The 26762-nt window shown below is 45.3% G+C and overlaps 1 protein-coding gene across 1 annotated transcript in view; it reads left to right on the top strand.

Annotated features, from left to right (window-relative positions):
• LOC144500834 (broad substrate specificity ATP-binding cassette transporter ABCG2-like) overlaps positions 1-26762 on the top strand; it is a 107739-nt gene that overhangs the window by 28422 nt on the left and 52555 nt on the right. Inside the window, exons 6-9 of the mRNA XM_078224311.1 lie at positions 8179-8310; positions 9476-9738; positions 9850-9932; positions 23876-23965. Coding sequence (XP_078080437.1) covers positions 8179-8310; positions 9476-9738; positions 9850-9932; positions 23876-23965 — 568 coding nt within the window. The remainder of the gene's footprint in view (positions 1-8178; positions 8311-9475; positions 9739-9849; positions 9933-23875; positions 23966-26762) is intronic.

The following is a 26762-nucleotide window of genomic DNA, read 5'->3' as shown; positions in this document are numbered from 1 at the left end:
TCAGAAGGCCATCGCTGAAGGGCTCCAGAGCTTGGCCCAGTCACAGCAGGCCATCGCTGAAGGGCTCCACAGCTTGGCCCAGTCACAGCAGGCCATCGCTGAGTGGCTCCACAGCTTGGCCCAGGATCAGAAGCCCATCGCTGAGGGGCTCCAGAGCTTGGCCCAGTCTCAGAAGGCACTTGCTGAGGGGATCCAGAGCCTGGTGCAGACTCAGAGGGCTATCACAGAGGCGTCACACACAGTGAGGCAGATGCAGCTGGACCTCCAGGACTGGCAGTCAGGTGACGCAGAGGCCTCTGGAGCTAATTCCAGCTGCCCCTCTGTCCCATTGAGTGTTCCAGGGGCCCACGTACCCTGAGGGAGGAGGAGGGGCTGGAGCCCATGCCGGGACCTTCCACTTTGGAGACTCGGGCCGTCGCTGCTACCTGACACAGGTGCATCTCAGGGGCAGCGGACAGAACGAGATGGCACAGCTACATCCGTGACATCTGAAAGTCGGCCCTCCAGGTCCCGGCCCTCCACAGGACGCCTGCCAAGGGCATCACCGGCCACGGGGCACAGAACACAACTGACCGCCTCCGCCTCTGATGTGCATCCGAGACATAGAGGTAGGCCATGTAAGATTAAGGGCACGGGTGAAAGCATTCCCTGTACTCAGGGTGAGGGTAATATGCACTGTTAATATTCACTATTAAATGTTATTGCATCCCACGGCTGGGATTCCTTTGTCTGTGATCGCATAGAGGTGCAGAGTGTCATTCTGCGTGAGAGAGGCACTTCAGTCCACTGAATCTGGAACTCCCAGTTCCCAGCACCTGTGCCAGACCCCTAAACGCTGTGGTACTCCAAGCGCTCCTCCAGAAATGCTGCTCAGCAACCTGAACCCTTCTACTCCCATCCCCGTCGGGCTCCCCAGAAGTCCCAGCAATGTGGTCATGTAGGCCCATGGTGACAGCCAGGCATGGCATCCTCATTTCTCAGCGTCCCTAGGACTGACTCCCCCAGCATTACACCTCCAGCCCTGGGGAATTGGGCCGCATGGTTGTGTCCCCCACTCTCGCTCAGATTTGAGCCCAGGTGCTAATGTGCAGTCACAAACAGGTAGGAATCAAACTTGCGTTACACCAGGGCGGCATCATAGTGTATATCGTCTAGCAAGTCGTCATCACCCTCCTGTCTAGACCAGTAACCTGCTAACATGGCCATTACCCTAGTGAGATGTCAATGGGAACCACAGTGGGGAGTTTGGACAAGAGGTGGGGGGGTTTGAGGTTTCCAGGGGGGGGTGCTGGATTGGTGGGGATTGAGGCTGGTTGACCTCACGCCTCTTGTTGGGAGAACTTTGCTTTGATGAGGACCTCCTTCGCTATCCTACCCTGCCGAAACCTTGCCACAGCCCTCCGGCTCCTCCTCGGCCTCTTCCTCCACATCCTCCTTGGCCCCCTCCTCCTCCACCTCCACGTCGTCCCCCTCCTACTCCAAGAAGTCTTGCTGCTGTTGCACCATGTTGTGGAGTGCACTGCAGGGCACGATAATGCGGGAGACCCTCAGGGGGCTGTACTGGAGGGCACCACCAGAGCGGTGCAGACAGTAGAACCACATCTTTAGGAGCTCGATGCACCACTCGATGATGGACTGGGTGGCAGCGTGGGCCTCATTGTGGCGGGTCCCCGTCTCTGTCGGTTAGCCCTTGTCCCCCACAAGCTATCCCGGCAGCCTGGGGTGATTCCCACGGAGCCCGGGATATCCCATTTTGGGCACGACGCGCTTCACGGCAATAACAAATGGCACCAATCTGACTTTTAGCATCTTACGCTATTTTCCATAAACCTGATTGCGACATTGGGAAGAGCCCGGGAACATCTCACTTGGAAATCCCATTATGGCCCTCTCATGAGGCTTCGTGACCATGGTGGGATTTGCTCCCATGGCGAATGGGCTCTGAGAATCTTGCCCTTTGTTTCAGGAACACATAGCCCTCAATTAACCCTTGGTTACTGACATCTGTCCACTAGCTGAGAACAGCAACATAGAGTGCAGTGAGACCCATTCTACTGCAAAACCCCATAAAGAGCATAAAAAGCTGCATCAATAAAGATTCCATTGTCTAGATTGGTTTGGGGGAATGCTGTGAAACAGCCTTGCAACACTATCCAAACTTATTGTGTTCTGTTGCATGTAGCTTAGATAGGCATCACCATGTAACAGGGACCTGGTGGAAGCAGTTGCTAACATGCCAAGCCAAGAAGCAAAACCAACAAATTTGCCAACATCTCTTCAGCAGGAAAATGCTTGTGAAATCCAGTGACAAAAATTATAAATCACTTCATTTAAAACATTGAAACCCCAAATGGATCAACTTCTGGGACTGACACACCAATTCCATATAGAACCTTTCCACAATTACCCTCAGTCACTGTGAATAGATTTAGTTTTTTCACAGTAGGAAAGGATAACATCACATCATAAGTCACCAACAGCAAAACCTCTTGCAGCTTTAGCAATTCAGTGTGCTTCTAATGTGATCTACCTTTCACTGCCTCCTCTTCTAGATGACAGTAACCATTGAACTTAATCTAGTAAAGAGTGCCCTTTTTAAGTGCCATTCTAACAAGAGAAAGAAGAAAGCTGATAACCAGCCATTTTTGAGAGGATTTTCTGGAATGGGGTTGCTCATTACCTAGATCCATAGGTGCTGCTTGTACTTGCTGCTTGTCTGAGTGCTCACATTCAGGTTCAGAATACATTGCCTGAGCGGGACAACAAAAATGATTGGTCATTTGGTGACATGTCCTTCATCTTCATCACAGTTTTCTACATTTCTACATCTTTTGTTACCTGAAAACTTGTCAGTGCCGCATATACATAGGGAAAGCAGACTGAATATTGGGGGAATGATAGTCAAGGATGACTTTATAGGTAAGGCTGGTAGATATTGAAGCACACGAAGGAGGAGAAAGTACCAAATGGGATGCGATTTTATATTGAGTATCACACTGACACCGACAGCGGTTTGGATGGTGCTATGATGAAAAGCAAGATGTAGAAGCTTCAGAATTGGGTGTGGTAGCTTCAATCAAAAGGAAAAGCAAGGACAGTGTATAACAGGTGGCCGGTCCAGAACCATCAACCACCACCATCAAAGTGGAATGTTCCACCCAGGATATCAATGTAATGGTTCACAATAAAGCCATGGAAGGCAAGAGTCTTATCCATGAATGAACTGATAGTCTGCAGGTGAGTTTAGATATAGACAGTAACTTGATCTGTTTGCAGGATCCAAGGCAATGATAGGTGGGGTAAGCAGCACTGGCGGGAGGTTAGCCAGCCTACCCCACAGCAGACGTGTTGGTCTAGCGGTGCATGAGAGAGGATGAGCATTTGAGATTATAGAATCCCTACAGTGCAGAAAGAGACCATTCGGTCCATTGAGCCTGCATCGACAGCAATCCCACCCAGGCTCTATCCTCGTAACTCCACCTGTATTTTCCCTGAGGTGGCACGGTGGCACAGTGGTTAGCACTGCTGCCTCACAGCGCCAGGGTCCCAGGTCCAATTCCCGGCTTGGGTCACTGTCTGTGTGGGATTCCTCCAGGTGCTCTGGTTTCTTCCCACAGTCTGAAAGACGTGCTGGTTAGGTGCATTGACCCGAACATGTGGCGGAGTGTGGCGACTAGGGGAATTTCACAGTAACTTCATTGCAGTGTTAATGTAAGCCTTACTTGTGACTAATAAATGAACTTTACTTTGCTAATCTCCCTCCCAAATAGTAATAGAGATGTGGAGGAAGAAATTGCAAAGCAGATTATGGATAGATGTGGAGGTCTCAGGGTAGTTGTCATGGGTGACTTTAACTTTCCAAATATTGATTGGAACCTTTATAGGCCAAATAGTTCAAATGGGGCAGTTTTTGTACAGTGTGTGCAGGAGGGTTTCCTGACACAATATGTGGATAGGCCGACAAGAGGTGGGGCCACATTGGATTTGGTACTGGGAAATGAACCGGGCCAAGTGTTAGATTTGTTTGTGGGAGAGCACTTTGGAGATAGTGACCACAATTCGGTGTCTTTCATTATTGCAATGGAGAGGGATAGGGCCATACGGCAGGGCAAGGTTTATAATTGGGGGAGGGATAATTATGATGCGATTAGGCAAGAATTAGGGAGCATAAGATGGGAACAGAAACTGTCAGGGAAAGGCACAAATGAAAAGTGGAGCTTGTTTAAGGAACTGCGTGTCCTTGATAGGTATGTCCCTGTCATGCAGGGAGGAAATGGCCGAGTGAGGGAACCATGGTTCACAAAAGAGGTTGAATGTCTTGTCAAGAGGAAAAAGGAAGCGTACGTAAGGATGAGAAAACAAGGTTCAGTTGGGTTGCTTGAGGGTTACAAGGCAGCAAGGCATGAGCTAAAAAAAGAGCTGAGGAGAGCTAGGAGGGGGCATGAGAAGTCCTTGGCGGGTCGGATCAAGGAAACCCCCCAAGGCTTTTTACTCTTATGTGAGAAATAAAAGAAGGACCAGGGCGAGGTTAGGGCCGGTCAAGGACAGTAGTGGGAACTTGTGCATGGAGTCAGAAGAGATAGAGGCGATGAATGAATACTTTTCTTCAGTGTTCACCAAGGAGAGGGACCATGTTTTTGAGGATGAGAGTGTGATACAGGCTGATAGGCTGGAAGAGGTAGATGTTCTGAGGGAAGATGTATTAGCAATTTTGAAAAACCTGAGGGTCGATAAGTCCCCTGGGCCAGATGAGATATATCCTAGGATTCTTTGGGAGGCAAGGGATGAGATTGCAGAGCCTTTGGCCTTGATCTTTGGGTCCTCACTGTCCACGGGGATAGTGCCAGAGGACTGGAGAGTGGCGAATGTTGTTCCTCTGTTCAAGAAAGGAAATAGGAATGACCCTGGTAATTATAGGCCGGTTAGTCTTACTTCGGTGGTCGGTAAGTTAATGGAAAAGGCCCTGAGGGATAGGATTTATGACATTTAGAAAGATGCAGCTTAATCCGGGATAGTCAACACGGATTCGATTTGTGAAGGGTAAGTCTTGCCTCACAAATTTGATTGAATTCTTTGAGGAGATAACTAATTGTGTAGATGAAGGTAGAGCAGTTGATGTCATATACATGGAGTTTAGTAAGGTGTTTGATAAGGTCCCCCATGGTCGGCTCATGAAGAAAGTAAGGAGGTGTGGAAGAGAGGGAAATTTGGCCGATTGGATAAGTAACTGGCTATCTCATAGAAGACAGGATGGTGGTGGATGGAAAATTTTCAGACTGGAGACCAGTTACCAGTGGTGTACCGCAGGGATCAGTGCTGGGTCCTCTGCTATTTGTGATTTTTATCAATGACTTGGAGGAGGGGGCTGAAGGATGATGGATCAGTAAATTTGCTGATGACACCAAGATTTTGGAGGATTGCAGATGTGGTCCCTATATTCAAGAAAGAGAACAGGGACAGCCCGGGAAATTACCGACCGGTGAGTCTAACCTCAGTGGTTGGTAAGTTGATGGAGAGGATCCTGAGAGACAGGATTTATGATCATCTAGAGAAGTTTAGTATGATCAAAAGTAGTCAGCACAGCTTTGTCAAGGGCAGGTCGTGCCTTACGAGCCTGGTTGAGTTCTTTGAAAATGTGACCAAACACATTGACGAAGGAAGAGCGGTGGATGTGGTCTATATGGACTTCAGCAAGGCGTTCGATAAGGTCCCCCATGCAAGACTTCTTGAGAAAGTGAGAGGGCATGGGATCCAAGGGGCTGTTGCCTTGTGGATCCAGAACTGGCTTGCCTGCAGAAGGCAGAGAGTGGCTGTGGAGGGGTCTTTCTCTGCATGGAGGTCAGTGACCAGTGGAGTGCCCCAGGGATCTGTTCTGGGACCCTTGCTGTTTGTCATTTTCATAAATGACCTGGATGAGGAAGTGGAGGGATGGGTTGGTAAGTTTGCTGACGACACCAAGGTAGGTGGTGTTGTGGATAGTTTGGAGGGATGTCAGAAGTTGCAGCGAGACATAGATAGAATGCAAGACTGGGCGGAGAAGTGGCAGATGGACTTCAACCCGGATAAGTGTGTGGTGATCCATTTTGGCAGATCCAATGGGATGAAGCAGCAGTATAATATGAAGGGTACCATTCTTAGCAGTGTAGAGGATCAGAAGGACCTTGGGGTCCGGGTCCATAGGACTCTTAAATCGGCCTCGCAGGTGGAGGATGCGGTCAAGAAGGCGTACGGCGTACTGGCCTTCATTAATCGAGGGATTGAGTTTAGGAGTCGGGAGATAATGCTGCAGCTTTATAGGACCCTGGTTAGACCCCACTTGGAGTACTGCGCGCAGTTCTGGTCACCTCATTACAGGAAAGATGTTGAAGCCATTGAAAGGGTGCAGAGGAGATTTACAAGGATGTTGCCTGGATTGGGGGGCATGCCTTATGAGGATAGGTTGAGGGAGCTTGGTCTCTTCTCCCTGGAGAGACGAAGGATGAGAGGTGACCTGATAGAGGTTTACAAGATGTTGAGAGGTCTGAATAGGGTAGACTCTCAGAGGCTATTTCCAAGGGCTGAAATGGTTGCTACGAGAGGACACAGGTTTAAGGTGCTGGGGGGTAGGTACAGAGGAGATGTCAGGGGTAAGTTTTTCACTCAGAGGGTGGTGGGTGAGTGGAATCGGCTGACGTCGGTGGTGGTGGAGGCAAACTCGTTGGGGTCTTTTAAGAGACTTCTGGATGAGTACATGGGATTTAATGGGATTGAGGGCTATAGATAGGCCTAGAGGTGGGGATGTGATCGGCGCAACTTGTGGGCCGAAGGGCCTGTTTGTGCTGTGGCTTTCTATGTTCTATGTTCTAAGATTGGTGGAGTAGTGGATGAGGTGGAGGGCTGTTGTAGGCTGCAAAGAGACATTGATAGGATGCAGAGCTGGGCCGAAAAATGGCAGATGGAGTTTAACCCTGATAAGTGCGAGGTGATTCATTTTGGGAGGACAAATTTGAATGCGGATTACAGGATCAACGGTAGGGTTCTGAGGAATGTGGAGGAACAGAGAGATCTTGGGGTTCATATCCACAGATCTCTGAAGGTTGCCACTCAAGTGGATAGAGCCGTGAAGAAGGCTTATAGTGTGTTAGCGTTTATTAACAGGGGGTTTGAGTTTAAGAGCCGTGGGGTTATGCTGCAACTGTACAAGACCTTGGTGAGACCACATTTGGAATATTGTGTGCAGTTCTGGTCACCTCACTATGAGAAGGATGTGGAAGCATTGGAGAGAATGCAAAGGAGATTTACCAGGATGCTGCCTGGTTTGGAGGGTAGGTCTTATGAGGAAAGGTTGAGGGAACTAGGGCTTTTCTCTTTAGAGCGGAGGAGGATGAGAGGCGACTTAATAGAGGTTTATAAGATGATGAAGGGGATAGATAGAGTGGATGTTCAGAGACTATTTCCTCGGGTGGATGTAGCTGTTACTGGGGGGCATAACTATAAGGTTCATGGTGGGAGATATAGGAGGGATGTCCGAGGTAGGTTCTTTACTCAGAGAATGGTTGGGGTGTGGAATGGTCTGCCTGCTGTGATAGTGGAGTCGGACACTTTAGGAACTTTCAAGGATAGGCACATGGAGCACACCAGAATGATAGGGAGTGGGATAGCTTGATCTTGGTTTTGGACAAAGCTCGGCACAACATCAAGGGCCAAAGGGCCTGTACTATGCTGTACTGTTCTATGTTCTATGACATTAAGGGGCAATTTAGCATGGCCAATCATCCTAACTCCACACAGACAGTGACCCAAGACTGGAATTGAACCTGGGTCCCTGGTGCTGTGAGGCAACAGGGCTAACCACTGTGCCTCCATGCGCCCCTTAAGTGGATATGTAGCAAGTCATCCCCATGGGTCATTTGAAGAAGCCAAAAGAGGCATGCAAGGTAATAGAGGGTGCATTCAAAGAAATCCAAGTTTGAGGCAGCAGTAAGAGTGTAGGGAGGCAGAGAAATATTGATGATTGGGATTGGAGAGAGAACAAGGTACCAAGGAGCATAGAAATAGAATGTGGCAGAGTAGGAAATGGGAGATGAAAATTTGAGAGGGGTGAAGAGAGAGAAAAAGTAATGAATTTCATTCAAATAGTACTTGACAAAGTAATGAGAATCCAGAATGTAAATATTGGTGTTGTATCCTTTGTTTTAGGCTATGAATGTGAGACTTTCAACAACCCAGCAGACTTCTTTTTAGATGTGATTACTGGAGACTCCAGTCCAGTTGTCACTAATGATAAAGGAAATCGACAGCGTGCAGTAGGTTTGAACAATGAAAGTTCAGGTATGTTGATATTTCAGCCATTTAAATTAATTACTCCTCCTAAAACGAGAGGTTTTGGCTGTATTTTTAATTGACAGAAAAGTACAAAATGTTGGTCTGTACCTTCTGAGCTCTGGGACAGTGTACCTGGGGGGGGGGTCAAAGATGCGCGTGAGAATCCCTGCCTCCCTGCCCCACCATCCCCCAATCCTCGCCCCACAAGTTCCCGGGTGAGGATTGCTTAACAAGTGTCCAAGAAGTTCACAGTTCCTATGGGCAAGTGCCCTGCGCTGGGAACCAGCTAATACTCTGATTTAAATCACAAACTTTGGACGGTCCGTCCGTTCCCCCGCGCCCCCCCCCCCCCCCCCCCGGAACCTCTAGCTACCGTGTCCCCACCCACCAAACCTCTGACACCCCACAGGACTTCCCCAGATCTTCCCATGGGATCCCCTGACTCCCCCAGACCCCCAATAGCCCCCCCCATTCCCCCAACTGCAACCCCCCCTCGACTGCAGAATCCTGCCTGACACTCCCCCTCCTCCCACTGACTGCTTACTCCCCGAGACCACCCAAACCCTTCTCCTGCTGGACTCCTAGTTCTAGTCTCCCGTACAAGAGGAAACATTTCCTGGTATCCGCCCTACCAAGTTTGCTCAGGATCATATCTGTTTCACATTTCCATTCTTTTGAACTCCAGTGGGCATAGGCTCAACTTGCTCTGTTTAGGTCTTACTCTTCAGAAAACCTTCCCCAATCACCAGCATCTGTCCAGCTTTCCAGTTTGAAAAGTACCCTCAAAACCAAGTCACCTTTCCTAATCATTCCACGAACAGATCGATACCAGTTTCTTTGTGAAGTACCTGAAGATGCTCCTTTGTGTTAAAAGTACTGTGTAATTGCAAGTTCCCATTAAACAATGATTATTAATACCAAAACAAAATACTGGAATGTTGGAAAACTGAAATACAATAGAAAATGCTGGAAAAACACAGCAGGCAACATCTGAAAACCAGTTGACGTTTCAGGTCTGTAACCTTAGCTCTGTTTTTCTCTCCACAGATGCTTGCGAATTATTTCCAGCATTTTCTATCATTAGTATTAATTGATACTAGGGGGCTTGTATTAATAAAAATACAGTACAGGAATATGCTTATAGGTTTGTCGCAATGCTTGTTCTTTGCAGAAAGTCTAACCACAAATTACATGGGCGTGGAACAAGAAAAAACTTTTGCAGAGAAGCTGGCTGAAGCCTATGTGAAATCAAGCCAATATCAAGAGACTGTGGGAATGCTTAAGAAGATAAAAAGAAACGGGGGTGTTAGGGAAATGAAAGAAATACAAATGCAGTCAATTACATATACAACAAGCTTCTTTCATCAACTTTTCTGGGTTAGTAACCGGATATTTAAGAATTTTATCCGAAACCCCCACTCATCGATTGCCGAGGTGAGAGGACTTGAAAGCAAACTAATTAAATACTAATTTAAATATATATGTGAATTTTGTACATAAATCTTTCTGAAATTATTTTACATTGCTCCTGTAATCTCAATGCAGGTTTTTTTAAATAGCCTTCTGGGATTGTTTCTTGGTGCAATCTATTTTGGAGTAAAACTTGATTCAAGTGGAATACAAAACAGGTACATAGATAAAGTCATTGTGAAGAGGAAATTGTTAACTTCTTGCAGTTCATCATTTTGTTTGTCTATTGAGAATGCCGTCTTGTCCATGATGATGCCTGAAGCTGGTGAGGCTAGAAAATCCCACCTATGATCCCTAAGTTTGTAGGGTTAGTGAACCTAATTTACACCAGACTAGTGCATATTCGTGCAACTGGAAAACACGGCATTTGCCTACTATTTGCATGAGTGGCTACACAGGCCACATTACATGCACCCTTGCATCCAGATTTTTTTCTTTTCCATTGTTGGTCTTTATTGGCCTAGACTTCCATTGTCTGGATACCTACGATGGAGTTTGGTACAGTTCATCTCCCTCAGCATATGGTACTTAGAGTGAAGGAACTTGCCACATGGAATCCCTTCCACTGGGAACTGATGTCACTAGCCTTGCCTGAGCAGGATCTTGCAGGGACAATTGGATAATCCAAGAATTGGCAGGGATCCGGTGTAACCTGTTCCCTACTGCTTTCTAATGAATTTAGCTAGGTCCCCGTGATGTTACGGCAGGAGTTTAGTAGAATCCTGAGGAGGCTTGAGCCCTATGGTTTCATTCATACATCCATTCAATCCATTCAATCGGTGGCACAGTAGCACAGTTGTTAGCGTTGCTCACTCACAGCGCCAGGGACCCGGCTTGGGTCAATGTCTGTGTGGAGTTTGCGTGTTCTCCCCGTGTCTGCGTGAGTTTCCTTCGGGTGCTCCGGTTTCCTCCCACAGTCCAAAGATGTGCAGGTTAGGTGTATTGGCCATGCTAAATTCTCCCTCAGTGTACCTGAACAGGCACCAGAGTGTGGCGACGAGGGGATTTTCACAATAACTTCATTGCAGTGTGACTGTAAGCCTACTTGTGACTAAGAAATAAACTTTTCCCTCTATCCATTTATAATATACAGAAAATCTTTAACCTGCATGCACTTCCCAATGGCTTTGGCAATTATTTATTCTGGTGCCCATATTTATAATGGAAACCAGCTTTGTAAATGTTTTACACCCTTCCTCTACTGTCAGCTTTGCAACACCAAAGGTAGGCAGCTGTAATTGCTGTGTATGTTTATTTTGGCAGTTTCCATTCTAAAATCTTTTACCTTGGAAATACAAAAAAAAAATTATTTATGACTTCTAACCCCATTTCAGCAGAATTTGAGGAGCATAGAGATCGTAGAGGAATGCAGGGCTGGAAGCAGTTACAGAACTAGGGAGGCATGCAGCTACAAAGGGATTTGAAGGCAAGGATGAGGTTTTTGAATCAAGGTTGTGCTAGAACAGGAGCCAATGTAGGCCATTAAACACAAGGCTGATATGTGATTTGGTTTAAGTTAGGGTATGGACAATACAAGTTTGGATGAGTCCAAGTTTACGCAGGGTGGAAGCAGGGAGGCCATCCAGGAGACAATTGAAATTGTCAAGTTTGGCAGAACAATGGCACAGACAATGTTACAGAAGTAGAAACTTGGCAGATGGAATATAATGTCAGAAAATGTGAACTTATGCACTTTGGTAGGAGGAATAACAGCTGAATATTATTTAAATAGAGAAAGACTGCAGAAAGCTGCAGCATTTGGGGGTCCTTGTGCATAAATCATAGAGTCATAGATGTTTACAGCATGGAAACAGGCCCTTCGGCCCAACTTGTCCATGCCGCCCTTTTTTTTAAACCCTGAAACTAGTCCCAATTGCCCGCATTTGGCCCATATCCCTCTATACCCATCTTACCCATGTAACTGTCAAAATGCTTTTTAAAAGACAAAATTGTACCCATCTCTACTACTATCTCTGGCAGCTTGTTCCAGACACTCACCACCCTCTGTGTGAAACAATTGCCTCTCTGGAACCTTTTGTATCTCTCCTCTCTTACCTTAAACCTATGCCCTCTAGTTTTAGACTCCCCTACCTTTGGGAAAAGATATTGACTATCTAGCTGATCTATGCCCCTCATTATTTTATAGACCTCTATAAGATCACCCCTCAGCCTCCTACGCTCCAGAGAAAAAAGTCCCAGTCTATCCAGCCTCTCCTTATAACTCAATCCATCAAGTCCCGATAGCATCCTAGTAAAACTTTTCTGCACTCTTTCTAGTTTAATAATATTCTTTCTATAATAGGGTGACCAGAACTGTACACAGTATTCCAAGTGTGGCCTTACCAATGTCTTGTACAACTTCAACAAGACATCCCAACTCCTGTATTCAATATTCTGACCAATGAAACCAAGCATGCTGACTGCCTCTTCACCACTCTGTCCACCTGTGACTCCACTTTCAAGGAGTTGTGAACCTGTACCCCTAGACCTCTTTGTTCTTTAACTTTCCCCAACGCCCTACCATTAACTGAGTAAGTCCTGCCCTGGTTCAATCTACCAAAATGCATCACCTCGCATTTATCTAAATTAAACTCCATCTGCCATTCGTCAGCCCACTGGCCCAATTGATCAAGATCCCGTTGCATTCGGAGATAACTTTCTTCACTGTCCACTATGCCACCAATCTAGGTGTCATCTGCAAACTTACTGACCATGCCTCCTATATTCTCATCCAAATCATTAATATAAATGACAAATAACAGCACCGATCCCTGAAGCACACTGCTGGTCACAGGCCTCCAGTTTGAAAAACAACCCTCTACAACCACCCTCTGGCTTCTTTCATCAAGCCAATTTTGTATTCATTTAGCTACCTCACCATGGATCCCGTGAGATTTAACCTTTTGCAACAACCTACCATGCGGTACCCTGTCAAAGGCCTTGCTAAAGTCCATGTAGACAACGTCAACTGCACTGCCCTCATCTACCTTCTTGGTTACCCCTTCAAAAAACTCAGTCAAATTTGTGAGACATGATTTTTCACTCACAAAGCCATGCTGACTGTCCCTAATCAGTCCTTGCATCTCTAAATGCCTGTAGGTCCTGTCTCTCAAAATACCTTCCAACAACTTAAATCACAAAAAGCTAGCATGCAAGTTCAGCAGGTAATGGGTAAGGAAAATGGAATTTTGGCCTTTATTTCCAAGGGAACGGAGTATAAAATAGGGGAAGTCTTGCGAAAACTACACAAGGCATTAAACTATGATGGTGATTCTCTGGGGCCGCTAGCCGCGGACGGGATTCCCAATGGTCCTTTGAATTGAACATGAGTGCCATAATGGGATTATTGCCAGGCATCAAACCCATTGCGAGTCTCCTAGCCCACTTCACTGGCCCCGAACAGCTTCTCGCCCAGAGAGGGCGAGAACCTGGTGAATACTCATGAATACTCATTTCAATGCAATTACCAGGTTTGAGATCATAGAAAATAGGAGAAGGAGACCATTTGGCCCGCAAGCCGGCTCCGCCATTCATTATGATTATACCTGATGATTCAACTCAATAACCTGATCCCACCTTCCCTTTTATCCTTTGATCCCCTTCACCCCAAGAGCTATATCTAACTCCTTGCAAACGTACAATGTTTTGATTTTGATTGCTTTTTGTGGTAGTGAATTCCACAGATTTAACCACCCTCTGGCGAAGAGTTTCCCCTCACCCCAGTCCTAAAAGGTTTACTCGTATCTTTAGACTATAACCCCTGGTTCTGGAGATCCTTCCTGTATCTATCCTGTCTAGTCCTGTTAGAATTTTATAGGGTTCTATGAGAACCCCCCTTATTCTTCTGAACTCCAGCGCATATAATCCTAACCGACTCATTCTCTCCTTGAACGTCAATCCCGTCATCTCAGGATATTCCAGCCTCCCTGTATGATCACACCCCCCCCCAACCTCTCTTTCCCTTCCCCCCTTCCAGCCAGATGCCAAGTGGGCGCCAAACAGTACAGCGTAGATTGACAAACATGGACCTGACAAACATGGACCTTGGATTTTTTTGGAGGGGGGGGGGTGCAAGGGGGTAAGTACTATGCCCATGTGTTCCTCTGCTGCTGTCAGGCTGAAGAGGGAGGGTCCCCCAGGGGACTTGGGATGGGCTCGCACTGGGGGGAACAGGTTGACCTCTGGGATGGGAGTTTCATGGCTTTGGAAACATGGAGATCACTCTTCGCATGGTGATTTCAGGCAACTTTCTGTTAAAAATCTTTATTGTTGTCTGTGTTCTGTAAAACATTTTAAGTGACCTTGTCACATTAATATTTATTCCCCTATAACACCTGCAAGTGTTCAAAATCACAGCAGCATTCCGTTCTGTAGAAGGGATTGCCCTTGGTTGATTTCAGAAGCTCTGGGTGTGAGCAGACCCTTTTGCTGTACTCTTGATTGACGGGAGATGTCAGTTTCACGCGGGGGATTCTGTTATTTTCTCTCAGAAGCCGAGGTGTAAGCAATGCCCTTTGAAATACTCTGATGGACAGGAGTATTCCGTTTCACTAGGGAGATCCCTCTTTCAAGTTTGAACGGGCTGCAGTATTTTCAACTAACCCCCTGATTGACAGCTCCAGGAAATTTCACAACAGACAGCATCTTTGGTTTTCTTCATGGTTGAAGAAAATGTGGGGGGAATGATAAATAAATTTCCAGATGACACCAAGATTGGTAGGGTGGTTAATAGTGAAGAAGAAGGTTGTAGGTTACAGGAAGATTTCGATGGGTTGGTCAGGTGGGCAAAGCAGTGGCAGATGGTATTTAACCATGATAAGTATGAGATGACGCACTTTGGAAGACAAGGGTTAAGTTAATGAATGGCAGGACACTAGGAAGCTCAGAGGAACAGATGGATCTTGGGGTACGCATTCACAGATCCCTGAAGGTGGCAGAGCAGGTGAAGAGGACAGTTAAGAAAGCATATGGGACACGTGTTTTTATCAGTTGTGGCATAGAATATAAGAGTAAGGAGTTAATGTTGGAGCTATACAGAATGTTGGTTAGGCCACAACTGGAGTAGAACATAGAACAGTAAAGCACAGAACAGGCCCTTCGGCCCACAATGTTGTGCCGAGCTTTATCTGAAACCAAGATCAAGCTATCCCACTCCCTATCATCCTGGTGTGCTCCATGTGCCTATCCAATAACCGCTTAAATGTTCCTAAAGTGTCTGACTCCACTATCACTGCAGGCAGTCCATTCCACACCCCAACCACTCTCTGCGTAAAGAACCTACCTCTGATATCCTTCCTATATCTCCCACCATGAACCCTATAGTTATGCCCCCTTGTAATAGCTCCATCCACCCGAGGAAATAGTCTTTGAACGTTCACTCTATCTATCCCCTTCATCATTTTATAAACCTCTATTAAGTCTCCCCTCAGCCTCTTCCACTCCAGAGAGAACAGCCCTAGCTCCCTCAACCTTTCCTCATAAGACCTACCCTCCAAACCAGGCAGCATCCTGATAAATCTCCTCTGCACTCTTTCCAGCGCTTCCACATCCTTCTTATAGTGAGGTGACGAGAACTGCACACAATATTCCAAATGTGGTCTCACCAAGGTCCCCACGGCTCTTAAACTCCAACCCCCTGTTAATAAAAGCTAACACACTATCGGCCTTCTTCCCAGCTCTATCCACTTGAGTGGCAACCTTTAGAGATCTGTGGATATGGACCCCAAGATCTCTGTTCCTCCACAGGCTTCAGAACTCTACCTTTGACCCTGTAATCCACATTTAAATTAGTCCTACCAAAATGAATCACCTCACATTTATCAGGGTTAAACTCCATTTGCCATTTTTCAGCCCAGCTTTGCATCCTATCTATGTCTCTTTGCAGCCTACAACAGCCCTCCACCTCATCCACTACTCCACCAATCTTGGTGTCATCAGCAAATTTACTGATCCACCCTTCAGCCCCCTCCTCTAAGTCATTAATAAAAATCACAAAGAGCAGAGGACCAAGCACTGATCCCTGTGGCACTCCGCTAACAACCTGCCTCCAATCCGAAAATTTTCCATCCACCACCACCCTCTGTCTTCGATCAGATAGCCAATTATCTATCCAATCGGCCAACTTTCCCTCTATCCCACACCTCCTTACTTTCATCATAAGCCGACCACGGGGGATCTTATCAAACGCCTACTAAAATCCATGTATATGACATCAACTGCCCTACCTTCATCTTAGTTACCTCCTCAAAAAATTCAATCAGATTTGTGAGGCACGACTTGCCCTTCACAAATCCGTGCTGACTATCCTGGATTAATCCGCATCTTTCTAAATGGTCGTAAATCCCATCCCTAAGGACCTTTTCCATCAATTTACCAACCACCGAAGTAAGACTAACCGGTCTATAATTACCAGGGTCATTTCTATTCCCTTTCTTAAACAGAGGAACAACATTTGCCACTCTCCAGTCCTCTGGCACCATCCCCGTGGACAGTGAGGACCCAAAGATCAAAGCCAAAGGCTCTGCAATCTCATCCCTTGCCTCCCAAAGAATCCTAGGATATATTTCATCAGGCCCAGGGGACTTATCGACCTTCAGTTAATTCAAAACTGCCAGTACATCCTCCCTCCGAACAACTATTTCCTCCAGCCTATTAGCCTGTAACACCTTCTCTTCCTCAAAAACATGGCCCCTCTCCTTGGTGAACACTGAAGAAAAGTATTCATTCATCACCTCGCCTATCTCTACTGACTCCATACACAAGTTCCCACTACTGTCCTTGACCGGCCGTAACCTCACCCTGGTCATTCTTTTATTCCTCACATAAGAGTAAAAAGCCTTGGGGTTTTCCTTGATCCGACCCGCCAAGGACTTCTCATGTCCCCTCCTAGCTCTCCGAAGCCCCTTTTTCAGCTCATTCCTTGCTAACTTGTAACCCTCAATCGAGCCATCTGAACCTTGTTTCCTCATCCCTACATAAGCTTCCCTCTTCCTTTTCACAAGACATTCCACCTCTTTTGTGAACCATGGTTCCCTCACTCGGCCATTTCCTCCCTGCCTGACAGGGACATACCTATCCAGGACACCCAGTATTTGTTCCTTGAAAAAGTTCCACTTTTCATTAGTGCCTTTCCCTGACAGTTTCTGTTCCCATCTTATGCCCCCTAATTCTTGCCTAATCATATAATTACCTGTGTGCAGTTCTGGACACCTCACTATAGGAAGAATGTGATAGCACTAGAGGAGGTACAGAGGAGAGTCGCCTGGATGTTGCCTGGGATGGAGCATTTGAGCTATAAAGAGAGACTGGATAGGTTTGGATTGTTTTGTTTAGAGCAGAGAAGCCCTTGGGAGGAGGCGGTGGGAGGGGGGGCTGGTGGGGTGAAGGAAGACATGATTAAGGTGCATAAGATTATCCTGGTCATGACACTTGTCATCCTGGATATGACACCCTGGCAGTGACACCTGCCAATCTGGATGTGACACCCTGGCAGTGACACCTGGCAGGTGACAAGGGTGTCATCTGCCAGGGTGTCATATCCAGGATGGCAGGGGGTAGTGCAAGGTTGGCACTGCCAAGGGGTGGGAACTGAAGGGAAGCCTGAAGGGACAGGGCCTTTGCTGACCCCACATCGATGTTTGTCTCCTGTTTGGGGGGCAGGGGGCAGTTGATGGGTGGTCCGATCATGCTCATGCCTGTGTATTGGCGGGGCGAGGAGGTAACCCCTCGGTGGTGAAGGGTTGGGACTTTGGCCTTGTCAGTGGGGTCGCCATTTCCATGGAGGTAGGGAGCCTGTAACATGACTCTGAAATCGGGGCATCCTTTAAAGATGGCACCCCGGTCTCTATGAAGCTGGGCTGGCCGGCGTGTTTCCCGTTCGGGTTTTTTTTAACTCACAAAACGTGGTTGAATACCATCTGGCAAGCACTGCCAACGCCTGCGTGAAACACTCAAGGTTTCTCGCTGTCAGAGAATCGCGACTCGCTGCTGGAATACTGTGAACAGTTTTTGTCCCCTTATCTAAGGAAAGATATATTGGCATTGGAGACAGTTCAGAGAAGGTTCTCTAGTTCGATCTCAGGCATGGAGGGATTTTCTTAGAAGGAGAGATTGAGTAGATTGGACCTGTACTCATTGGAGTCGTGAACATTTTCAATGATTGAGCATCCACAATTCTCTGGGGTAGAGAATTCCAAAGATTTACCACTCTGAGTGAAGTTTCAATAACGTCACCCCTCATTCTTTCAAAATTTAGAGGATACAAACCCTCTCTCATCATACAACAATCCTACCAGCCAAGGGATTAATCTGGTGAACCTCTGTTGCACTCCCTCTATGGCAAGTGTATCCTTTTTCAGATAAGGAGACCAAAACTGTCAACAGTACTTCAGCTGAAGTCTCACCAAGGCTCTATAACTGCAGCAAGCCATCTTTATTCCTGTACTCAAATCCCCTCACGATGAAGGTCAACAGACCATTTCCCTTCCTAATTGCCTGCTGCACCTGCATGCTAGATTTTAGTGACTTATGAACAAGGACACCCAGGTACTATTTCAGAAAATTCTGCCTTTCTTTGTGCCAAAGTAAATAACTTCACACATCACATTATATTCAATCTGCTACCTTCCAACCCATTCACTTAACCTTCCAAATCCTCTTACATAGAAACTAGAAGCAGGAGTAGGCCATCTGGCCCATTGAGCCTGTTCCGCCATTCATTTTGATCATGGCTGATCATCAAATTCAATATCCTGATCTCCCCTTCCTCCCATATTCCTTGATCCCTTTAGCTCCAAGAGCTATATCTAATTTTTTCTTGAAATCAGACAACGTTTTGGCCTCAAGTACATTCTGTGGTAGTGAATTCCACACATTCACCACCCTCTGGGTGAAGACATTTCTCCTCACCTCAGTTCTAAAAGGTGTACCCCGTATCCTCAAACTATGACCCCTAATTCTGAACTCCCCCACCATTGGGAACATTCTTTCTGAATCTACCCTGTCTAACCCTGTTAGAATTTTATAAGTTTCTATGAGATCCCCTCTCACTCTTTTAAACTCTAGTGAATATAATCCTAACCGACTTAGTCTCTCCTCATATGACTGACTTGTCATCCCAGGAATCAGCCTGGTAAACCTTCGCTGTACTCCCTCTATAGCAAGGACATCCTTCCTCAGATAAGGACACCAAAACTGCACACAATATCCAGGTGTGGCCTCACCAACTCCCTATATAATTGCAACAAAACATCCCTATCCCTATACTCAAATCCTCTCAATATGAAGGCCAACATACCAGTTGCCTTCTTTACTGCCTGCCGTACCTGTGTGCTTACTTTCAGCAACTGATACACGAGGACTCCAAGGTCTCGTTGAGTATCCACCTCCCTCAATTTGCACCCATTCAAGTAATAATCTGTCTTCCTATTATCGCTACCAAACTGGATAACTTCACATTTATCCACATTATACTGCATCTGCTGTGGACATGCCCACACACTCAGCCTGTCCAAATCACGCTGAAGCATCTCTGCATCCTTCTCACAGCTCACCAACCCAACTTTGTATCATCTGCAAATTTGAAGATAATATATTCAGTTCCCTCTTCCAAATCATTAATATATAATGTGAACAATTGGGGTCCTAGCACAAATCCCTGCGGAACCCCACTAGTCACTGACTGCCAATCAGAAAAAGACCCATTTATGGCAACTCTTTGCTTCCTATCTGCTAACCAACTTTCTATCCATCTCAATCCTGCAATCCCATGTGCCTTAACTTTACATAGTAGTCTGTTATGTGAGACCTTGTCAAGAGCCTTCTGAACATCTAAATAAACCACATCCACTGGTTCTCCTTGGTCAACTCTACTAGTTACATCCTCAAAGAAATTCCAATAGATTCGTCAGCATGATTTCCCTTTTGTAAATCCATGCTGACTTTGTCTGATTATACCACTGCCTTCCACATGCCGAGTTATGAAATCCTTGATAACAGACTAGCGATTTCCCCAGTACCGACATTAGGCTCACTGGTCTGTAGTTCCCTGTTTTCTCTCTACCTCCCTTTTTGAATAGTGGGCTTACATTAGATACCTTCCAATCTGTAGGAACTATTCCAGAGTCCAATGAATTTTGGAAAATAACCACCAATTAATCTACTATTTCCAGGGCCTTCCTTAAATACTCTGGGATGAAGATTATCAGGACCTGGAGATTTATGCACCTTCAATCCCATCAATTTCCCCAAAACCATTTCTGTACTAATACTAATTTCCTTCAACTCCTCACTAAAACATTTTTCTCTCAGCACATTTGGTACATTATTCATGTCTTCCTTTGCGAAGACTGAAGCAAAGTACAAATTTGACTGTAAGGGGCCTACATTCGTTTTTGTCAATCTTTTTCTCTTCATATATTTATAGAAACTTTTACAGTCAGTTTTTATGTATCCTGCCAACTTACTTTCATACTCCATTTTTCCCTTCTTAATCAATCCCTTGGTCCTCCTTTGCTGAATTTTAAGTTGCTCCCAATCCTCAGGCCTATTGCTTTTTCTTGCCAATTTGTATGTTTCTTCCTTGAATCTGACACTGTCTCTAATTTCCCTTGTAAACTATGGTTTGTCCACAATTCCCTTACCACTCTTGTACCAAGCAGGAATAAACAACTTCTGGAGTTCACCGATTTGTTCTTTAAATGCCTGCCATTGCCTATCCACTGTCTTTCCTGAACCCTCCTTGCATCATTCTTCACAATATTCATTCCAACCCACTAGGGAGTCATCAGCAAATTTAGAAACATTACAATTGGTCCCCACATCCAAATCATTTATGTGGTACCACACTGGTGTCATCCTGCGAATGACCCGTTTATTTCTCTATCTGCTAACCAATTTTCAATCCATACTAGAATATTTCTCCCATTCCTACCCATTCTAATTTGAGTTACTAGCTTTCTGTGTGGGAACTTATCAAAAGCCTTCTGAAAATCCAAATACACCACATCCGCAAAAAATTCCAACAAGTTTAGCAAACATGATTTCCCTTTCATAAATCCATGTTGACCCTGCCCAATTTTACCATTTTTTTCTATATGTCCAGTTATCACATCCTTTATAACAGATTCTAACATTTTCCCTACTACTGATGTCAGACTACCAGGTCCGTAGTTCTCCCTCTTCCTCCCTTCTTAAATAGTGGAATTACATTTGTAATTTCCGGTCTTCAGAGAACTTTCCAGAATCTATAGCGCTTTGAAAGACAACCATCAATGTATCCACTATCTGCCCGGCCACATCTTTCAACACTTTGCGATGAAGCTCATCTGGTCCAGGGAATTCATCAACTTCAATCCAGTTAATGTTTCAAGTATTGCCTCTTTACTAATACTATTTTCTTTTAGTTCCTCAGTTTCACAAGTCCCTTGTTGCCTAGTATTTCTGGGAGATTTTCTGTATCTTCGTCCATGAAGACAGATGCAAAGTAACTGTTTACTTTCTCCACCTTTTCTCTGTGCTCCCTTATAAATTCTCCTGTCTCCACCTGTAATAGAGCCATATTTAGCCCTGCTAATCTTTTCATTTTCACACATCTAAAGATTCTTGTATCTGCCTTTATGTTCCTCACTAGTTTGCATTCTTATTCTCTTTTCTACTTCTTAATCAATTTCTTAATCAGATATTCCTTTGCTGGGCTAAATTGCTCCCAAAAGTGCTCCCAAAAGCTTATCACTTGTTAGAACATAGAACATTACAGCGCAGTACAGGCCCTTCGGCCCTCGATGTTGCGCCGACCAGTGGAACCAATCTAAAGCCCCTCTAATCTACACTATTCCAATATCATCCATATGTTTATCCAATTACCATTTGAATGCTCTTAATGTTGACGAGTCTACTACTGCTGCAGGCAGGGCATTCCACGCCCTTACTACTCTCTGAGTAAAGAACCTACCTCTAACATCTGTCCTATATCTCTCACCCCTCAATTTAAAGCTATGTCCCCTCGTTCTAGCCAACACCATCCGAGGAAAAAGGCTCTCACTATCCACCCTATCTAATCCTCTGATCATCTTGTATGACTCTATTAAGTCACCTCTTAACCTTCTTCTCTCTAACGAAAACAACCTCAAGCCCCTCAGCCTTTCCTCATACGATTTTCCCACCATACCAGGCAACATTCTGGTAAATCTCCTCTGCACCCTTTCCAACACTCCCACATCTTTCCTATAATACGGCGACCAGAACTGTACGCAATACTCCAAATGCGGCCGTACAAGAGTTTTGTACAGTTGCACCATGACCTCATGGCTCCGAAACTCAATCCCTCTATCAATAAAAGCTAACACACCGTACGCCTTCTTAACAACCCTATCAACCTGGGTGCCAACTTTCAGGGATCTATGCACATGGACACCCAGAATCCCTCTGTTCATCCACACTACCAAGTATCTTACCATTAGCCCAGTACTCTGTATTCCTGTTACTCCTTCCAGAGTGAATCACCTCACACTTTTCCGCATTAAACTCCATTTGCCACCTCTCAGCCCAGCTCTGCAGCTTATCTATATCCCTCTGTAACCTGCCACTTCCCTCCACACTGTCTACAACTCCACCGACTTTAGTGTCATCCGCAAATTTACTAATCCATCCTTCCACGCCCTCATCCAGGTCATTAATAAAAATGGCAAACAGCAGTGGCCCCAAAACAGATCCTTGCGGTACACCACTAGTAACTGAACTCCAGGATGAATATTTCCCATCAACCACCACCCTTTGTTTTCTTACAGCTAGCCAATTCCTGATCCAAACCACTAAATCACCCTCAATCCCATGTGTCCGTATTTTCTGCAAAAGCTTACCATGGGGAACCTTATCAAACGCTTTGCTGAAATCCATATACACCACATCAACCGCTTTACCCTCATCCACCTCATTGGTCACCTTCTCAAAGAACTCAATAAGGTTTGTGAGGCACGACCTACCCTTCACAAAACCGTGCTGACTATCCCTAATCAAATTATTCCTTTCTAGGTGGTTTTGTCATAAGCCACTTGCTTTGATTCAATGCAATGAACCACGGTTGATTTACCTTTCCTTTAGAGAGGTTTGTGACTTTGAGGAATGTGTGGAGTGGCACGGTGGCACAGTGGTTAGCACTGCTGCCTCACAGCACCACGGACACGTGTTCGATTCCTGGCTTGGGTGACTTTGTGTGAAGTTTGCACATTCTCCCATGTCTGCATGCGTTTCCTCCAGATGCTCCAGTTTCCTCCCACAGTCCAAGGGATGTGCTAGCTAGGTGCATTGGCCATGCTAAATTCTCCCTGAGTGTCCCTGAACAGACACTGGAGTGTGGCGACTAGGGGATTTTCACAGTAACTTCATTGCAGTGTTAATGTAAGCCTGCTTGTGACACGAATAAATAAAATAAAATATATTTGTTGTGGACTGTGTAGTATTTCTTTAAATACTAACCATTGCCTGTCTGTCCTCAAACCTTTCAGTATACTTTCCCAATTCACCATAGCTAACTTGCCCCTCATACCTTCATGATTTCCTTTTTCAGATTTAAGAGTCTAGTTTCAGAATAAACTATATCACACAAACTGAATGTGAAATTTTTCTATCACATTATAGTCATTCTTTTCCAAAGGCTTCTTTACCGCAAAGTTATTGCTGAATCCTTTCTTATTACACCAAATCAAAGATAGTCCAATCCCTCATTGGTTCCTCAATGTAAAACCCTGGGGTTTGCAGAGGATGCTTGCATTGAAATGGAGATTGAGGCTGCACAGTCATTACAATGACAATCATGGGAATGAGGGGGTTGACCAGTTTTTTTGTCCTAGCCACTCAATTTCCAATAGATATAGTATGCTGAGCCCGCACCTAAAGTTGAGGCAGTCCCCCTTTTCTGACATAATGTCCAGCTTACAGGAATCTTTCAAGGTATGTACTAGGACAAAAGTAAATGTTGTAAATACCAGGAAAGGGGAATGGAAAATATTTCCCAATAAATATTCCCAGCCGAAAACATGCATTTGTTACGTTTATTGCAGATTTTCAATGAAGTTGACTGATTTTTGTATTTCTTATATTGTAGGGTCGGTTCTTTCCATTTCCTTGCTTCCTATGAGTGCTTTAGCAGTGTGTCCGCTGTGGCATTGTTCATCCAAGATCGGAAAATCTTCATGTAAGTACGCAGCTCCTGCACATCAAACATAATTAGTTATTGGTTATGAAATGTTTAATGATGACAGCCATTGCATCGTGTTTCTGCAGAATAATTTGTTCATTTATGTGTATTCATCTGCTTTGGAAAAGACACTTAAACTTGGTTAATACTGTTTCCGTTGGCATTAGACGTTCTAGGACAGTGATTTCCAAACCTTTTCAGGCTGGTCCAAACATCTTAAACACTGTTGGGCTGAGGTCTTTGATTGGGCCCCACCATCTCAGCCTCTTGGATGATGGTACTGATAACTTTAACAAAAGGTCTTTAAAGCCTATACTATTATCTTTCCTTCTATCTCTTGGATAAAATGTTAATCTGAGAATTACTCTGCCTTTTCACATTTCAAAAAGTGCCAAGTGATCTAGAGGAAGGGAGGTCTCTCATTACCCTGGCCAACTTATCTCCATTACCACCAGATACAGAATAACTGGTCATTCATCTCACTTGGTGTGTTGAATCAGAGCCTTATACTGTGCAAGTCAGTTAACCACATTTGCCTATATGAATGGATAGTGACTGAAGATTAAGAATTATGAAGCACTTTATGATGATTTTTTAAAATTTATTTACAGGATGTGGGCATCGCTGGCTAGGCCAGCATTTATTTCCCACCCCTAATTGCCCTTGAGATGGTGGTGATGAGCTGTCTTCTCGAACTACTGCAGTCCATATTATGTAGATTCACCACGGTACTGTTAGGAAGGAAGTTTTAGGATCGTAACAATGACAGTGAAGAAACGGCAATATAGTTCCAAGTCAGGATGGTGTATGGCTTAGAGGGGAACTTGCAGGTGGTGGTGTATTAAAGACATTGTTCATATATTGAGTAGAGGATGAATCTGGAGCCAGCCTTTTACTGAACACAGGTTTATTCACAAGAGAACAGACTCCCCTTTTCCTTCCCTACATTGGAAACTAATTGTTATATACCTGAAATAATTCCCCAATCTTTCCCCGATTAATGACAGCTGCTTTGTTCCATCAGAGCATGATTCCAATATTAACAGGTATTCCCATGCATCTACTGCCTTCGTCCTTCTAAATGGTAGAGGTCACGGGATTGGAAGGTGCTGTTGAAACAGCCATGGCGAATTCCTGCAATATATCTTGTAGTTGGCAAACACTGCTGCCACTATGCATGCGTTAGTGGTGGAAGGAATGAACGATTAAAGTGACAAATAGGATGCCAATCAATTGGGCTGCTTTGTCCTGGATAGTATCATTAAATGTTGTTGGACTTGTAATCATTGAGGCAAGTGGAGCTTATTCCAACACATTGCTGACTTGTGCTTTGTAGATGGTGGATAGGCCTTGAGGAGTCAGAAGGTGAGTTGCTCGCTGCAGAATTCCCAGATTCTGACCTGCTGTTGTAGCAACAGTATTTATATAGCTGATCCAATTTAGTTTCTGGTTAATGCCATTAACCAGGATGTTGATAGTCGGGGATCGTGCAATGGTAATGCCATTGAATGTCAAGGTAAGATGATTGAATTATCTCATGTTGGAGATGGCCAATGCCTGGCACTTGTATGGCACTTAAGAGACCAAACCTGAATGATATCCATACAAACATATGAATTAGAAGCAGGAGTAGGCCACTCAGCCCTTTGAGTCCACTCTGCCATTCAATGAGATCATGGTTGATCCAATTGTAACCTCAACTCTGGATTCCTACTTACCCCGATAGCCTTTCACCCCTTGCTTATCAAGAATTTATCTATCTCTTCCTTAAAAATATTCAGACTCTGCTTTCACTGCCTTTTGAGGTTCTCCTTATCTCTGTCCTAACCAGCCTCCCATCCATTGACTCTGTCTACACTTCCTGCTGTCTTGGAAAAGCAGCCAACATAATAAAGGACCTCAGGCACCCCGGACATACTCTCTTCCACTTTCTTCCGTCGGGAAAAAGATACAAAAGTCTGAGGACATGTACCAACCGACTTGAGTGCAATTTCTTCCCTGCTGCCATTAGACTTTTGAAGTTGACCTTATTAAGTTGACCTTTCTCTACACCCTAGCTATGTCTGTAACACTACATTCTACTCTCTCTCCTTTCCTTCACTGCATAGGGGCGGCACGGTAGCACAGTGGTTAGCACTGCTGCTTCACAGCTCCAGGGTCCCAGGTTCGATTCCCGGCTCGGGTCACTGTCTGTGTGGAGTTTGCACATTCTCCTCGTGTCTGCGTGGGTTTCCTCCGGGTGCTCCGGTTTCCTCCCACAGTCCAAAGATGTGCGGGTTAGGTTGATTGGCCAGGTTAAAAAATGCCCCTTAGAGTCCTGGGATGCGTAGATTAGAGGGATTAGCGGGTAAATATGTGGGGGTAGGGCCTGGATGGGATTGTGGTCGGTGCAGACTCGATGGGCCGAATGGCCTCCTTCTGCACTGTTGGGTGTCTATGATTTCTATGATTTCTATACGGTATGCTTTGACTATAGCGCGCAAGAAACAATGCTTTTCACTGTATTCTAATACATGTGACAATAATAAATCAAATCAAAAATGTGTGACCCCTTATTTTTAAACAATGGCTCCCAATACCCGAGGAAACATTCTCTCCACATTGATCCTTTCAAGACCCTTCAGGATTTTGTATGTTTCAATCAAGTCATCGCTTGCTCTTCTAAACTCCAATGCACATAAGTCCCATCTGGTTCATTAATATCCTTTAGGGAAGGAAATCTGCGGTCCTTACCTGGTCTGGCCTATTTGTGACTCCAGAGCCACAGCAATGTGGTTGACTCTCAACTACCCTC

The sequence above is a fragment of the Mustelus asterias genome, chromosome 11, assembly GCF_964213995.1.
Source record: "Mustelus asterias chromosome 11, sMusAst1.hap1.1, whole genome shotgun sequence".
Taxonomy (NCBI): Eukaryota; Metazoa; Chordata; class Chondrichthyes; order Carcharhiniformes; family Triakidae; genus Mustelus; species Mustelus asterias.
The sequence above is the reverse complement of the archived record's forward strand: the minus strand, read 5'-3'. Positions and strand labels throughout refer to the sequence as shown.